At 39.9% G+C, this 16656-nt stretch overlaps 1 protein-coding gene across 24 annotated transcripts in view; it reads left to right on the forward strand.

Annotated features, from left to right (window-relative positions):
- Positions 1–16656, forward strand: part of AAK1 (AP2 associated kinase 1) — a 163601-nt gene that overhangs the window by 72866 nt on the left and 74079 nt on the right. For all 24 annotated transcript variants that reach the window (XM_043917563.1, XM_043917571.1, XM_043917572.1 and 21 more), the window contains exon 3: positions 2389–2507. In XM_043917563.1, the coding sequence (XP_043773498.1) occupies positions 2389–2507 (119 nt within the window). The remainder of the gene's footprint in view (positions 1–2388; positions 2508–16656) is intronic.

The raw sequence follows: 16656 nt of genomic DNA on the forward strand, positions 1-16656 counted from the left end.
TATTGCACAGTTTTCACTAAGTGGAAAGAACATTTTTTAGATAATTAGGACAATAACACCGGCCCAGGTTCTGCCCACAACTAGCCATTGGGTCCTAAAAATGTGGTTCCTCCTCCCATAAAGCAAAGTGCTAGGACTTAACACTCTGTAGCAGCACTGCTTGAAGAAGGAAATGGCAACCCACTCTGGTATTCTTGCTGGGAAAATCCCATGGACAGAGAAGCCTGGTGGGCTGCAGTCCGTGGGGTTGCAGAGTCAGACATGACTGAGCAGCTGAGCAGAGCACAAAAGCCCGGCTGGTGCAAAGTCTGCAGTTCTGTGATTGAAAGAGAAGTTCAAAATCTGTAAGAGGAATACCCACTTGTTCACAAAACAATTACTATTATGCATAGAAATTTTATAATTTATCATTTATATTAATACTATGATTTTCTCCAGGTTTAATTGCTTATAAGACACATGAATTTAATGGCTTTTTGAGGGGACAAAGGAAGACAAATACTACCGCATTAAATGTATATATTTATTATAAGAAAATTCTGATCCTAAAAATTATAATGTAAAAATATGCATCTTAGAATCATATTCTTTTGCATGTGTGTTAAACTTCTATCAATAGAAGTCGATGCATGCTAGAGTTTTAAAAATCTTTTATGGTAAGTACTCAAAATTGTAGAATTAAATTGACAGTTGAGCAGTATGAGTGGACTTTATTATAAGAAAATGAAAAATGTTGTTGAGGTACAAAGATTAGAGAGATGACAGCTGAAATGAAAGACTGGATGGTAAATTTTAGTGTTTATCTGAGTACTGAAGAACACAATGACAGGAAATACACAAACATGCAATCTCTGCTAAATCATTATCAAAATGCACATTTGGAACATTTGAGTCTGTTCAAAAATTTTTTTAACACAGAATTATGTGTGTGCTTTATGAAAAAAACGCAACAATGCTGTATGATTAAAGTTCTCTTTGGTTGCATGGAACAGAATCCTACTCAAGTTAATTTGAAAAAGAACTGTTATTATAAAGATACAACAGGAAATACTGAGAACATTGACAGACAGCTGCTGGAGGGCTGCTGGGTCTTCGAGGGTTTTGAGTGGAATGGTTGGGCCCAGGTCTTATATCACAGGCCTGAGGTCTCTGTAATCACTACTGATTGCCCTGTCTCACGCCAGGACTGTGCCATAACCCCAGCTCAAGTTCCTGTACTGCTGACTTCTCTGTGTTCAGCTCCATCCAGTTAGTCATCACCTCCACGCAAAGAGGGCTTCCCTAGTAGCTCAGCAAAGAACAGCCTAGCAGTTTTTTTTCAGTACCCAGGGTCAATGTGCAGGGTAGTACAAGCTAAATTAATGCAGGTGTGTGAGCAGGCAGATAGACTAAGTGTCTGATACAACTGCTGCTTATCCGAAAGCTTCACCTTTGATAGCTTTGCTGCACCTTATCTACCCAGACTCTTTTTAACAGTGGCACTGAAGGCCTCTGACAGTGTTTGAAGAGTGAGGTCAAGGTTAGGGGTTCTAAGAATTTGTGGAACACCAAAGTATAACCAGTTCAGAGCATTGAAGGATTTCTGTTAGAGTTATAGTACTCTCTTTTAATGAATTATGAACTGTGTTTTAGAGAAGGGTTAGTGCAGACATTAAAAAAGCTGCCCAATAATCTGTCGTGCTCCCTAGTGGCTGCTGTGGAGAGTAGCTCTTTCCTAACTGTCCGTGTCTTCTCAGCAGCCCATGAGGTAGGGAGGGCAGAAGTAATCCCCCACGCGTGTTGTTGATTAGTCAGGGGATGAGGTGAGGAGGGATGAGAAGAAAGGAAGGGAAGGAGATTCTTGAAATTGATTGCCAACTATCTTAAAACAGTTTTTGAAATAATTTCCAGGCCTCTCTGTTTAAGTATTGGACTTAGGTGTTTTTTGTTTTTTTTCTTTTAAAGAAGTCCTTGGTTGAATCTAATCTCTTTGAGCCTCTGTTTTTTTCAGTGAGTAATTGTTGTCTTACAGGGAAGAATATCACCTGGCTTCACAGGACTGTGTATGAATTAACAAGAGCTCAGTGCCCAGGAGAGCAGTTGGAATGTAGTTCGTTCTTTTTTTTCATCTGTTCATTCATCTGTTTATCTATTATTGTTTTCCTATTTTGTTTTGTTGTTTTTAGGTAGGAGTTCAGGAACAGTTTTTCTGATTTCTTGCTACCCTATCTCACAAATGATACCTCTGAGTCCCAGTCTTAAGAATGCATTTTGTGCCAGACCAGCCCTAGGCCTAGCTGACGATGGCATCAGAACCATCAGCAGTGACATCACAGTCTGCACCCACACGGTTGTTCCACTGACGTCTACAGCGTGACTTACAGGAGCCTGTGTGTGCTTCTCCCCCAGGTGGATTCGCCATCGTGTTTCTGGTGAGGACAAGCAATGGAATGAAATGTGCCTTGAAACGCATGTTTGTCAACAACGAGCATGACCTTCAGGTGTGCAAGAGAGAAATCCAGATAATGGTAAGGTTGCCCATCAGACTTGGGCTCACTTGTTCAGATGTCAGGGAGGGACTATGCCCTCTCATAAGAAAGCCCCGGGGAGGAGGGGGGGTGCTTCTTTCCTTCCCTGAGATGACAATGAGGCCTCGCCCAAGATGGGAGTGAACAGCCAAGGGGCATAGAGTGTTGCTCCTGCCTCAGTCATTCTCAGCTGGAGAGTTGAGGAGTTAGAAGCAGTTGAGAGAACTGACGAATTTTCAGGTCAGAGAAATAGGTTGAGGCACTGGGAAAAATGTACTTAACAGCTTGGTTCCCGGAATTATTAATACTTACAGAGATCTGAGGTTGCCAACGAACCTCTTCTTGTAGTCTTATTATCTATCAGCTACCAGTCCTAGTTTTCAACCCTCTTAAATCCTTCATCATTCTGTGAACATAGGCTTCCACACCTTTGTGTTTTCTCCATGTTGTCCTTCCCCCCAGAATGCTTCTCCTTTTTTTTTTCTTGCTTAGAAATGCTTACTCATACATATTCTGATTCCACTTATAAAAGGTTAAGAATAAGCAAAAGCGATCCATGGTAATAGAGATCAGAAAGTGGCTATCTGGTTGTGAGAAATTCACTAGAAAGGGGTATATGGGAACTTTCTGGGCCACGGACATTGTTCTGTATCTTGTTTTGGGTAGTGGTTATGGCTGCACAATTGTCAGAACTCAGCTGGGCACCTTAAAATCTGTGCCTTTTATATATTAATTATATCTCACTTCTTAAATCCTCAGTTTTCAGGATTTAGGTTCCTCTTGTGTTTAAAGAAAGAGACCCCATCTGTTAGATATTTGATGAAATATTTGTGGATGAAATAATGTGATTTCTTGAAATTAAATGAGTGGGTTTAGAATAGAAATAAGATTGGCAATGAATTGATTATTGCACCGGCAGGGTGATGCATATATGGGAGTTTGTTGGAGTATTCGCTTTTTTTCACTTCTGTTTGACATTACACATTTAAGAAATTTGGGTAGTCCTTTATAATGCCTTTGTATTTCCTCAATACTTCTGTTTGTGTCAGTTATGTTCCTTATCATGTTATTTTATAAGTAATTGAGAAAGTAATTTAAAACCAGAGACTTTGTATTCCAGTACATTCCCCAACATAAAGGAACTACTTAAACTTTGGATGAAATGAATATATGAATAATGATCGTAGCAGATGCACGTGTCACCTAGGGGTGATGGCTCCTTTGTGCCCTGCATTTTAATGTTCTTGGTAAGAACATTAAGAGGTCCAGAAAATGGGTGAGAGTGGCATCGTGGGGATTTCCCCAGGCTTTGCTTGCCCTTGTGCGATTGCCCTTTCAGTGGCTACTTATAGAGTAGCAAGTTGTACAGCTCAGGATTTTACAGAGCCTGGTAATATGTAGATTCCAGAAAGCTGAAACTATTTGGGAAGAAGCTGTTGACAGAAATAAATTTGCTGTCATCATTGCAAAGCAAGCAAAACCCCCTCCCCCCAAGGCTGATATACGTATAGTCAGGGCTATGTGGATCTGTCCTCAAGCACCAGTGTCCTCCCACCCCCCTGCCACTTGGCTCCCAACAGCCATGCTCACTGTTTCCCTTTGTCCACCCTGTGTTTTCTGGATGCTGTTCCTCCTCCCCCCACCTCTCCTTTTCCTTGCTCAGCTCTCACACTTCACTTCCCCTCTTTGCTTCTGCTCTCTCCTCTGCCCAGAATGCCTTTCTCATTCGTTTTCAGGTGTTAGAGTTAATCCCACTCTTTAACTTTCTCCCACTCATTCAGAAACAAGTTTGGAGGGCTTCTTTTGTGCTGGGCAGGTTTTAGAATAAAGGAGCTAAGAAGTCGTGGGCCCCTTAGGAGCTCATAAATTAATGGACCTGATTTGGAATTATATGGTTCACATTCTGGTGCAGCCATGTGTTAGCAATGAGAATTTTATTTTTATTTTTATTTTTTTAAATTTTATTTATTTATTTATTTATTTTTTCAGTGGGTTTTGGAGAATTTTATTTTTTAGTTTATCTTTTTCTAAAACTTAAACACTCAAATAATTGGAGTAAGCTTATTACAAAAAACATCAAGCAATTCCCTGAGGGGTCCTCCTATGCCATTGCAAGGTCCCAGAGGCCACCACTTTTAGTGGATTCATTTGATATATTTCTAAGTAACAAGCTGATATTGCTAATTGTCCTCTCCCTCCTCCATTTTAGGCAGTAGCTTTGGAAGTAAAAAGTTAGCTTTTTTTCATTCCCTACATGCCCTTCCCTCCAAATACTTTCATTATTCTCATTCCCATTCTTCCAAAATAGCCATAAGTTTGGAAATCTGTCAGTTATGTTAATATTAGTTTTTATATTATTATGTAAGAAAACATTATTTTTTGTCGAGTCTTCTAAGTGGACTATGATGACTATTCCTTTCTTTTTTTTCTCCCCACTGGAATTAATCGTTGTCTTTTTTGTTTGTTTTTTTAGGTTTTTTAAATCTCAGTTTTCTGTGTGCTTTTGCACAATTTCAAACTCTCCCCCAAGTTGTTTAAATCCTTTTAAAAATACTTTTGAACACATTCAGTGTTCTGTTTTATCTTCTTGAGGAAATCTCTGTCAGTCTTCAGACTTGATGAAATCTGAGTTGGTTGCTCTCTTGGACAGTTTACTGTCCTATCTTGGAATATTCTCGCCATTCTTTTTGCTTCTCTTTCTCGTCAGATTTGTTGCCTCCTCTTTTCGCTGTGCTTTCTCCTTTTGGTGGAACTTGTCCTCCAGGAGCTTCCTGATGTGTTGTAGGTCAGTTTTTGATAACATGCAGGTCTGGAAGTATCTTTGTTTTACATTCACACATGTGATAGTTTGCATGTGAAAGTCTGGATTGGAAATAGTATCATTGAGATACTGAAAGCATTGCTCTACTGTATTTTAGCTTCATTGTTGAGTTTGGGAAGTCTAAAGTCCTTCTAATACCTTGTCCTTTGGCTGTGACTCATTTTCTCTCCCTAGAAATTTGTAAATTCTTCTTTGCTTACAGTGTTACAAAATTGATTGATGATATATCTTGGTGGGTGCAGTTTTTAATTTATTATGTCTGTTGTCTGGTGGTCTCATTTAGTCTACAAACTCATATCCTTGTGTGGGGAGAATTTCAGTTCGTCTCATTTGATGACTTCCTTTTCTGTCTTCCTTTACTGCCAGTGTTTGGATGTTAGTTCTCCTGAACTGATTTTCTGACTTTTTGTTTTCTTCCTTCTATTTTTCATTTCTTTATTTTATCCTTCTACTTTCCAGCAAATTTTCTCAACTTTATATTCAACTATCCTTTTGCATTTTTTATATATCAGGCTTTTCAATTTCTAAGCCCTTCTTTTTGGTTTTGTTTTGGATTTTGAAGAAGTCCAGTTTATTAGTTTTTCCTTTGGGGTATTGTGTTTTTGGTGTAACTTCTAAGAATTCTTCCTGGCTCTCAGCCCTGAAGATTTTATTTATTTACTCTTTTCTGTAAGTGTTTACATTTTGCATTTAAGTCTGCGAGCCATTTTGAGTTAACTTTATGTAAGGCATGAGACTTAGGGTGAAGTTCATTTTATTGTTTGTGGGTGTTCATTTGTTTAAAAGGTGATCTTTCCTTCGTTGAGTATTCTTTAAAAAAAAATCAGTTGGACTTATTTTTGAGGGTTAATCTCCAGACATTTCTCTGTTTTTTGTTCTGTTGCATTGATCTATGTGTCTATCCATCCACCAGCGCCACGTAGCCTTGATTACTGTAGTTTTATAATAAGTCCTGAAATCAGACTGATTCCTCCCACTTCTTTTCTGAAAATTGTTCTTAATTATTCTCGTTCTTTTGTCTTTTCACATAAATTTTAGAATAATCTTATCTATATCTACAGAATGTTCTGCTATAATTTTGGTAGGAATTTCATTACACTGGTATATCAATTTGGGGAGAAATGACATCTTTTCTCTGTTTAGTCTTCCAGTAAATGAATATGGCACCTCTCTCCATTTATTTACATCCTTGATTTCTTTCAGCAACATTGTGTAGTTTTCAGCATACAGGCCTTGTATGTGTTCTGAGATTTATACCTCGGTTTTCATTTTTGTTTTGAATGAGTATAAATGGTATGGATAATTAATTCCAGTGCCCATGTTTTTACTGCTAGGATGTAGAAAATCAGTTGATTTTTCTGTGTTTATTTTGTATCTTGTAACCTTGCTGACCTTGTTTACTGGTTCTATGAATTTTTTCTCCTTTCTTTAGGATTTTCTATGTAGGCCACCATGTCATTGAATAATGGAGGCAGTTTTATTTTTTCCTTTCTGATATGTTTCTCTTTAACTTCCTTTTCTAACCTTACTGCACATCTCCCTCATTTAATTATGTATTCAATCATTTATTTATATCAGTTTGTTCTTAGGCATATTAATTTTGTCCTTTTCCCCCCCCTTCAGTCCATTTGCTATCTTTGGTTCATACTGGGTAATTCCTGTTGTTTCATCTTTCAGTTCACTGATTCTTTGCTCTCTCCCTTCCATTCTGCTGATGAGCCCATCCATTGTGCTTTTTGCTTTGGTTATCGCATTTTTCAGTTCTAAAATTTCCATTTGGTGGTTCTTTAGGTTTTCCGGGTTTTTGATGACACTTCCTGTTTCTTTGCTGAGGCTTTCTGTTTGTTCATTTGTTTCAAGAATGTCCTTAATTGCTGGTTTAAGCGTTTTTGTCATAACCGCTTAATCATAACTGGATGATTCTGTCTTTTTGAAGTGAAAGTCACTCAGTAGTGTCTGACTCTTTGTGACCCCATGGACTATACAGTTCATGGAATTCTCCAGGCCAGAATACTAGAGTGGGTAACCTTTCTCTTCTCCAAGGGATCTTCCCAACCCAGGGATCAAACCCAGGTCTCCCACATTGCAGGTGGATTCTTTACCAGCTGAGCCACAAGGGAACCCAAGGATACTAGAGTGGGTAGCCTATCCCTTCTCCAGCAGATCTTCCTGACCCAGGAATTGAACTGGGGTCTCCTGCATTGCAGGTGGATTCTTTACCAACTGAGCTATCAGAGAAGCCCAAATCTGTCTTCTTGGTCACCTTCATTTTGGCATCTATTGACTGCTGTGTGTTTTCCATGTAGCTTGAGATCTTCCTAGTTCTTGGTATGACAGACAATGTCAACACTTTCATATTGTGCTATGAGCTTCTGAACCTTCTGTAAACCTCCTGTTCTAACTGGTTTCTGCTCTGGCAGAGGACTGATGGGATTTGGAAAGTGTCCTCTTGTGACTGCTAGGTGGAGGTAGAAGTTCAGGTTTCCTGTGGGGCCTCTCTTTTCACCCCAGAAAGTGCTTCTCATTCTTACTGGATTGGGGTAAAAGTTCCAGTTTCCTGTTAGGCTTCCACCAATCCTTCCCTGGCTGGGAAGTGGGAATGCCTTACTACTATCCCCTCTGGGGCTTCAGTTGATGCCATGGTGGTGGCAGTTGGCCTTGTTACCACTTGGTGATTGTGGAAGTCTTGACTCTGCTTGGCTTCCTCTCCCAGCACCTCAGAGCTGAAGGTCCTGACTCAGCCCTCTCTTGACACTGCCTACCCGGAAGGGAAGCTTGGAGGGATTCGCTGCAGACTAGTGAGGTTGGAAGTCTAGGCTCTCCATTTGGTCTTTACTGGCATGGCTGGGTCAGGGCCCCTGGTTTTTTCCATGGCTTTTGGCTGGCATAGAGCAGTTAGTTTCTGTGAGTTCTGTCTTACTGGGTTGCCCCTTTTCTGGGTCTGTCTGGAGAGGGCAGACTTTTTAGGTCTGCACCCATTGGTGTTTTCAGTTTGCTGGCTTCTTCAGTTTTCAGTCGGGGAAACATATGGCAAAAAGAAAACCCAGGCAGCCCACCACTGTGTTGTTCCTTGGGTCCCAAATTTCCTATTCAGTCTGCCCTCTACTCAACATTTCAGACTTTTGTTATTAAGTCAATTTTTAAAAATTCAGTTTTATGTACAAAATATTTAAGTGTACTTAGCAGGAGGAAAGGGAGAAGTACATCTACTTCACCTTCCCAGAAGCAGAAGTCTTCTGTTTATGCTTTTTTAAAAAGGAAACACTTGGACTTCCCTGGTGGTACAGTGGATAGGAATCCACTCGCCAATGCAGGGGACAGAGGTTCCGTCCCTGGTCTGGGAAGATTCCACATGCTGTGGAGCAGCTAAGCCTGCGTGCCACAACCACTGAAGCCCATGCACTCTAGAGCCTGAAATCCACAACCACAGAAGCCCATGCTCTCTAGAGCCTGAAATCCACAACCACAGAAGTCCATGCTCTCTAGAGTCCGGAAGCCACAACCACTGAAGCCCATGCTGTCTAGAGTCCGGAAGCCACAACCACAGAAGTCCATGCTCTCTGGAGCTCATGCTCCGCATCTAGAGAAGCCATTGCAATGAGAAGCCCACGCAGCCCACGCACTGCAACTAGAGAAAGCTCACTCTCACTCGCAAGGATGAAGACCCAGCATAGCCAAAAGTAAATTACTTCATTCACTTCTAAAAATAAATACTTTACATCATTTAGTAAGGCTTTTGAAGGAAGCAGAGATAAAGACATGTATTCAACTTTTGAAACAATTCACTACTACTTTTAATCAAAAGTCCTGTGCAATATTTTTAACCCATACTAGACTCCAACTTCTGTCAAATAGAGGCTCAGCCCTACCTCTCTGAGTTATATGTGTATATAATACATGTTGTTTGGATTTGCTTGAGAAAACACTGGAAGGATGGAAGAGAAGGAGGAATGGCAGAAGGGAAGAAGGGAGAGAAAGAGGAGGGTTCCCTGAAGGAGATGGGGACTGGATTTGAAAATGCTTGTCTGCTATATTTTGGTTTTTGAATGTTAATATGTTACTCATTTTTAAATTACATTTTAAGTGGTTTTATAGTCACTTAGATGAGTAAACAAGGATCCAAAGAGCCTTCAGGTTGAGTAAGGACAAGCCATGTGCTATCACCATCATGTCCTCCTTTGGGAAGGTTTTTGGATAGGGAGCTCATGGGAGTGCCGTAGATCCAGTGACTGTGGACTGTGTCATTTGAATAAAGGCATTCCCCAGAGATCTGTGAACAAGATGGAGAGTCTAGGCTGGATGCTGAGTGTAATTGCTACTGTTTGTAATGGTTTCTGATCAGTGATTTGCTATTAGTTCAGAGGGAACTTTCTAAGAAAAAAGCACTGCAGCTTACCATTAACTTTGTTATTTTACATTTAATAAATAACTTCTATTCTAAAGAAGTAGAAGACACAACTGTCAATTGTGTGCCTAGTATAAAGTTGGACAGTATAATAACTGCATTGGATGATAGAACTAAGATCAAAATTATCCTTAAAATTGGAGCAATGGACTGATTATAGTGAGATGAAATAGCAAGGTAAGGTCATATACTTGGGTTTTTACCCTGTTCTGATCAACCTTACAAGCACAGTTCTGGGAACGTAGAGATTAAAAGCAGCGCAAATAGAAAAAAACTTAGAAGTTTTAGTGGTCAGTTAACTTGATATGATTGTATAGCATGATGTGGATGCCCCCCAAAAAGAATATAATTTTTAGCTACATTAATAGAATTAATAGAGAGTGACAGTGCTGGTCTGCTCTTCATGAATCAAACTAGGCCTGCATTATTTCATGCATTCCCTGGGGCCAGTCTTACAGAAAGGATATAGACAGAATGAAGTGTTTAAATGTGGGAGCAGCCAAAATGGTGGTGTGACTAAAAACCATGTCAAAGAAAGTGGGTATTTTTAACCTAGAGAAGAAAAAAAACTTCTAAGTTTTTTCTAAATAATAATATTTCAGTTGTTTGGAAAGTGAAAAAATAGATTCGACTTGTTCTTTTTGTTCTGAAGAAGACCATCTAGAATCAGGAGGTGGAAGTTTTTAGCTGGATGTAAAGAAGATCAACAGCGATGGCTGTCTGCAGATGGGCTGAGGGTCCATGGAAGTGACATTAATCTAGGAAAACTTCTGGTTAAAAGGCTATAGCAGGGATTCATGCATGACCTGCCTGACTGCGTTAGATCAGTGCTATTCAAAGGATCTTATTTTCTTTTTCTTTACCCCCGTGTATATTTTATTTTTTCCTATCTTGTCATAACTACTTTTCTTTGTAAATTGAGATGATTCATCCTTTTAAATATAAATATAATTTAAGTATAACTCAGGGACTTTTTTCCTTACAATATCATTCATCTATCACCATTTATCAAATTCCAGAATTTTTTCCCATCACCCTGAAAGGAAACCCCACACCCACTAGCAGTCACTCTCCATTCCCCCTACCCCCAGTCTTTGGCAACCATTAATCTGCTTTCTGTTACTTATTCTGCATATTTCTTATAAAAGGGCTCATACAATAAGATCTTATGTCTGACAACTCTCACTTAGCTTAATGTTTTCAAGGTTTATCCATGTTGTAGCGTTTAAGTACTTTATTCCTTGCCGTGACTGTGTGATGTTCCATTTTATGGGTATGCATGCATGCATGATCAGTCGCTCAGTTGTGTCCAGCTCTTTGCAATCCCATGGGCTGTAACCCATCAGGCTCCTCTATCCATGGGATTTTTCAGGCAAGGATACTAGAGTGGGTTGCCATGTCCTTCTCCAGGGGATCTCCCCAGTCAAAGGGTCGAACCCATGTCTCCTGCATCTCCTGTGTTGACAGGCAGGTTCTTACCACTGAGCCACCTGGGAATCCTTTGTATGGGTATACCACATTTTGTTTATTCTGATGGACAGTTGGGGTTTTTTTCACTCTTTGACTATTATGAATGATGCTGTTACGGACATCTGTGTACAAGCTTTTGTGAACATAATGTTTCATTTCTCTTGGATATATACTTAGAGGTAAAATTACAAGGCAAAATGGTAACTTTATTTTTTGAGAAAATGCCAAACTATTTTTCATAGAAGCAGTACTATTTATGTTCCTACTGGCAATATATGCAGGTTCCAACCTCCATATCCTTGCTGACGCTTTTTATTGTTTCTATTTTTTATTACAGTCATTCTAGTTGTTATGAAGTGATAATCTTATAATTTTGCTTTGCATTTTCCTAGTAATTAATGGTGTTTAGTTCTTTCCATGTTTTTATCATACGCTCTTTGGAGAAATATCTATTCTGATTCTTTGCCAATTTTAACATTAGGTTGTCTTTTTATTTTTGAGTTTTATAAGAGTCATCTGTATAAAATGGATACTAGACCCTTATCAGATGACCCTTATCAGATTTGCAAGTTTTTCTTCCATTCTTTGCACTGTCTTTTTACTTTCTTGATAGTATCCTTTGAAGCAAAAATGTTTTTAATTTTGATGAAATAAAGTTTATCTGTTTTTTCTTTGATTGCTTATGGTTTAGGTGTCAAATCTAAGAATCACTGACTAACCCAACATCATGAAGATTTGCACATGTATTTTCTTTGAGGAATTTTTTAGATTTGTGGTCCATTTTTGTTACTAAATTCAGGTTTGGCTGCTCACTGCTCAAAGGCAAATAATTGAGAAGCAAGTGTCAATAGAAAGGAACGGTGTTTTAAGGACTTCTCTGGTGGTCCAGTGGCTAAGACTCTGTAGCCCAATGCAAGGATCCCAGGTTTGATCCCTGGTCGGGGAACTAGATCCCACATGCCTCAACTAAAAGAGCCTGCATGCTGCAGCTAAGACCTGGCACAGCCAAATAAATAAGTATTTTCAAAAAAGAAAGAAAAGCAAGGTGCTTTAATCAGAAAAGCTGACAATCTGAGGAGAAGGTGGACAATCTGGGGGGAATATGTCCCGAGACCAACTCTGAAGGTTCTGGTCAGCCTTGACAGTTCCTAGAGATGGAAGGTAGGGGAAGAAGGGAGAATCTCAGTGAATCATCAAGGCAGGAGGTTGGGTTCTGCATCTTTCTCCATTGTGTTCAGGCCGCTGACTCTTCAGATGTTATCTTGCCATGTGATCTGCCTGCAAGACTGCTAAGGGGGCTGTTGGGGATAGAGAGCTAGTTATTCTTTAACTACTTAATTCTTTTTTTTAATCTGGGGAAAGAATCAACAGGTTAATTAGGTTCTCTCAAAGTTGGAGGGAAACAGAAATGGGCAAACAGGAAAGGAGCAAAACAGTTGCTTTCAGTTCCCTACGGTCCAACATCATTCCATTTCTGTGGAATTAGGGGCAAAGGTCCATCTTCTATAACTTCTTCATAGAAGAAGTTGACATAGGGAACTATATTCTCACAGTGGAAGATGTCAGCATTTCTTGGCTGACAGTTTTAGTTGCCTACTTATATAGACAGGCAGAGCAAGCTACAATTACTTTAATGCCCAGAATGATTCAGATTGTTATGGGCAGTAATGTTAATCCCATTCTCTTGAGGCCTGTTCTTGGAATTGTGCTAAACATAGATTCAGTACTGCTCTGAGATGGAGCAGCTTATGTCATGGACACAGTCTGGTTCATCATGCAGTTAGTTTTTTTTTCCCTTTGGTGGCAGTTATAGTATTTCTAAAACAACTCAGGAGTGTGCATCAGACACAGAGTCTGTGACTTTGTTGTCCTAATCATTAACTGCTTGGCTTTATATTTGCGGGGTGAGGGTGCCCTGCAGGGTTCTCCTTAGTTACATTTTGAGTTGTGAGGTTTATGGTGTGAGGTAGGTATCCAACTTCATTCTTTTGCATATAGATATTCAGTTGTCCCAGCACCAGTTTTTGAAAACATTGTTCTCTTCTTCACTGAATTGTCTTGGCACCATTGTCAAAAATCAGTTGGCGATCAATGTATGCTTCACTAGGATCTTGTGCTTAGAACATAAATCAGTAAACTGCTTCCCTCATGGGTGGAGTCTCACTAGGAAAAGAAAGTCACCTTAGTGAGCAGATTGATTTATGTCCTGAAGCAAGCTTCTTATCTCCTTATGAACTTGTTTCTACTCAGAAAATGTTTTGGACCATATTTTGAGGAGTACTGCCCTAGATCTTGGCACTTTAAGTGCCACTGACCAGGAACACCCTAGGCTCTCTCCCAAAGCTACCGGATTAGGATCTGTTTCCAAACAGAGGGCACCCCCCCCCCCCCGCCCCCGGTAATTCACTTGCTCATTAAAGTCTAAGCAGCATGGCTCTGGAATCAGACTCTAAGTGACTTTTAAGATCTATTCTGTAAATACAGGATTAGTTAATGAGTAAGACTTGGAAAAGGGAGAGTAAATGTAAGTGTAGGCAGGATTATAACTGGGACTCATGTGGTAGAAATCCACGAGGGCCTCAGATACGACGGCCTTCAGTAGACATTCTAGTGCCAGTCCAGATCTCAAAGCGTTTCTTTTCACTATTGCACCGGATTTGATGGTTTTTGTTTGCTTGTGAATTATAAAGGAAATTTATAGAGAATAGGTACAGAGAAAATTTAGAGTTATAGAGGAAAGGAGTGGGAGAGGCATAGTAAGACAGAAGACTTTTACAAAGCAGCTTTGGGAAAGAAGCTTACTTTGGTTCAAACTGTTTGTGGAATCACAGTGCGATGCTAGAAGTTGGCAGCAATAGTGCTGTGTCATAAAATCGGAAATCATTGACTATTTGGGTAAATACACCTCTTTGGAAGCTTATTGTATGCAAATGCAAGCACTGTCAGCATCAGGAATTTGCAGGAATTTGTCATGCTGATGTTCCAAGGAAGAGTGGTCTGAGCAAAAGATACAAAAAGAAGTTAGTTACATACCATACTCACTTGACTATTTTGAGGTGAGTGACAATATTGATATGCTACTTAGAATGCTGTCTTCTTTGTTTTCTTGAACATAAACATGAAGGTTTTTATAGATGTACTTAGGAATTGAGGCCTCTGTTCTCTTGTAAGGCTTTAAGATTCTTAGTAGGAATTTCCTGCTGCAGAAAATTTGAAGCTTGGGATAGAATGCTGTTCTGTGCTACAAGCACCATTAATTCAGTTCAGTCACTCAGTCGTGTCCCACTCTTTGTGTCCTCATGGACTGCAGCAGCTCAGGCTTCCCTGTCCATCACCAACTCCCGCAGCTTGCTCAGACTCATGTCCATCGAGTCGGTGATGCCATCCAGCCATCTTTTCCTTCTCCTCCTGCCTTCAATCTTTCCCAGCATCAGGGTCTTTTCAGATGAGTCAGTTCTTCGCATCACGTGGCCAAAGTATTGGAGTTTCAGCTTCAGCATCAGCCCTTCCAATGAAGGACCATTAATTAGGACTATAGATAAAGTTTCTGATCATCTGTAGGATCTGGGTAGAAGGCCTTATTTTCCAATGGTGGTTTTTGTGTGTGTTTATGAAAAAAGTTTTTCATCACTTCAAGCATTTAACTATGAAAGTTACTAAGTTAACTACAAACACTTTAAATATCTATTCAGTAAGATAGGTCTTCTAATAATGTTTATCAGTGTGATTTAATGTTAATTTAAAAATAAAGTTTAGAGATTTCCTTGGTGGTCCGATGGTTACGAATCTGCCTTCCAATGCGGGTGACACAGGTTTGATTGTTGGTCGGGGAACTGAGATCCCACACACCATGGAGCAACTGAGCCCATGCATTGCAACTGCTGAGCCTGCTTGCCACAACTAGAGTGTCTTTGTGCGGCCGTGAAAGATGGGACACACAACACAACAAAGATTGGAGTGTAACAACTAAGACCCGATGCAGCCAAATAAATAAATAAAAATAGTTTAGAATGACAGTACAGTGTCATTAGACTTATCACTGCTTCCACGATTTAATGTAATATATAAGCTGATTGTAGTTTAGCTGAACATTCACCAGTCCTCTGAAATCAGATTTTGACTTAGCAAGTAGACTTTTATCTCCGTACTCCAAATAATAGTTGTAACCGAGGACATCAGAACATCTTTCTATACCTTGCCTTTTCCTGAGTAAACAGGTAGTAACTGAGGTGCCTCCCCTGTGGGTTCCAGCCCAGACCTCTCCTGTAAGTGTAGGGCTGGTCTTTTAACTCAAGCCCGGGAAAGCTTGGATATCCTCTCACCTGTTGCTGTTGAGAAGTTCTGTCACTTTGACCCTGAATGTGAGCCTATCTCAACTTGTATTAAGATTTTCTCTTGACCGTTTTCTACATTTCCCAGCCATTCAAACAGATCTTCTCTATCACCTACAAACCAGTGACATTTTACTCTAAAATCTAAGATGTTTCTGGACTCCAAGCCATTAAAAGTAAAATGCCATTGTCTCCCTCCAAAGAGATGGTCTTTTCTACTTGAACGTGTATCTAGATCTTTGCAGAAGACATGGTGAATGGGAATTTGGCCTTGGACCAATCATCCAGTGTCATGGCATACTGTTCTGAGATGCCATCTACAGATATTAATTATCCAGTGTGGGTCCTCTAATAGCTTTTGACCTCCTGTTGGCTCTACCAGTTGCTTTTTATTTTCCTTCCAGATTCTTAATTATTCCTCTTGGGGTGAGAGAAACTCAGAGGCAACTTTTCTGATTTTTATTTTCCCAAACAGTTAAATACAGAAACATGAGTCTTTCTTTCCTTTCTGTGGACATTTGGAGGACATGATCTTCTGCTCCATTTTAGTTTCAAAGAAATCCTCTCTACATGTTCCTACTTCTAGCACTGTGTAAATGGAAACAAGTTCTAGAAGAGTTGAAGAGGCTGAAAAGCAGCGAGAAGTACAGTCCTCTAAAACATGAGCCCTGAAATCACTTTCTGTTTAGAGAAACTTCAGTTCCAGTGGCTGCTTTTCTGTCTCATCATCTCCCTTGTCAATTATCCAGAGCAGTTGCTTGAAGCCTTTTATTTCTCTCATCAGTCTTCTTTCTCATTCCGTAATGCTTGGAAGATAATCTTGCATTCTACCCCAAAACAGAACAATGGATCTGAACACCCTCAAATTCCCTCCCCGCCCCCCGAGCCTTAAACCAATATGCATATCCATCCTTATTTCCTTCCTGTTTGCCAGGAAAGAAATGTCTTTGAAAGACCAGTCCCTTTAACAGTATTCCTAATCCTGACCCTTTCTACTCAAAGGACCTTGTTCCATCAGTTATCCCCATCCTGTTCTGTATCTTAAAGCTTTTCTCTCCTGGCTCCTTCCACTCTCCAGTGCCCAGTCCTCTCCCACCCTTTTCTTTCCCTCAGTGCTGCTCC

Source organism: Cervus elaphus, chromosome 11 (assembly GCF_910594005.1).
Source record: "Cervus elaphus chromosome 11, mCerEla1.1, whole genome shotgun sequence".
Taxonomy (NCBI): domain Eukaryota; kingdom Metazoa; phylum Chordata; class Mammalia; order Artiodactyla; family Cervidae; genus Cervus; species Cervus elaphus.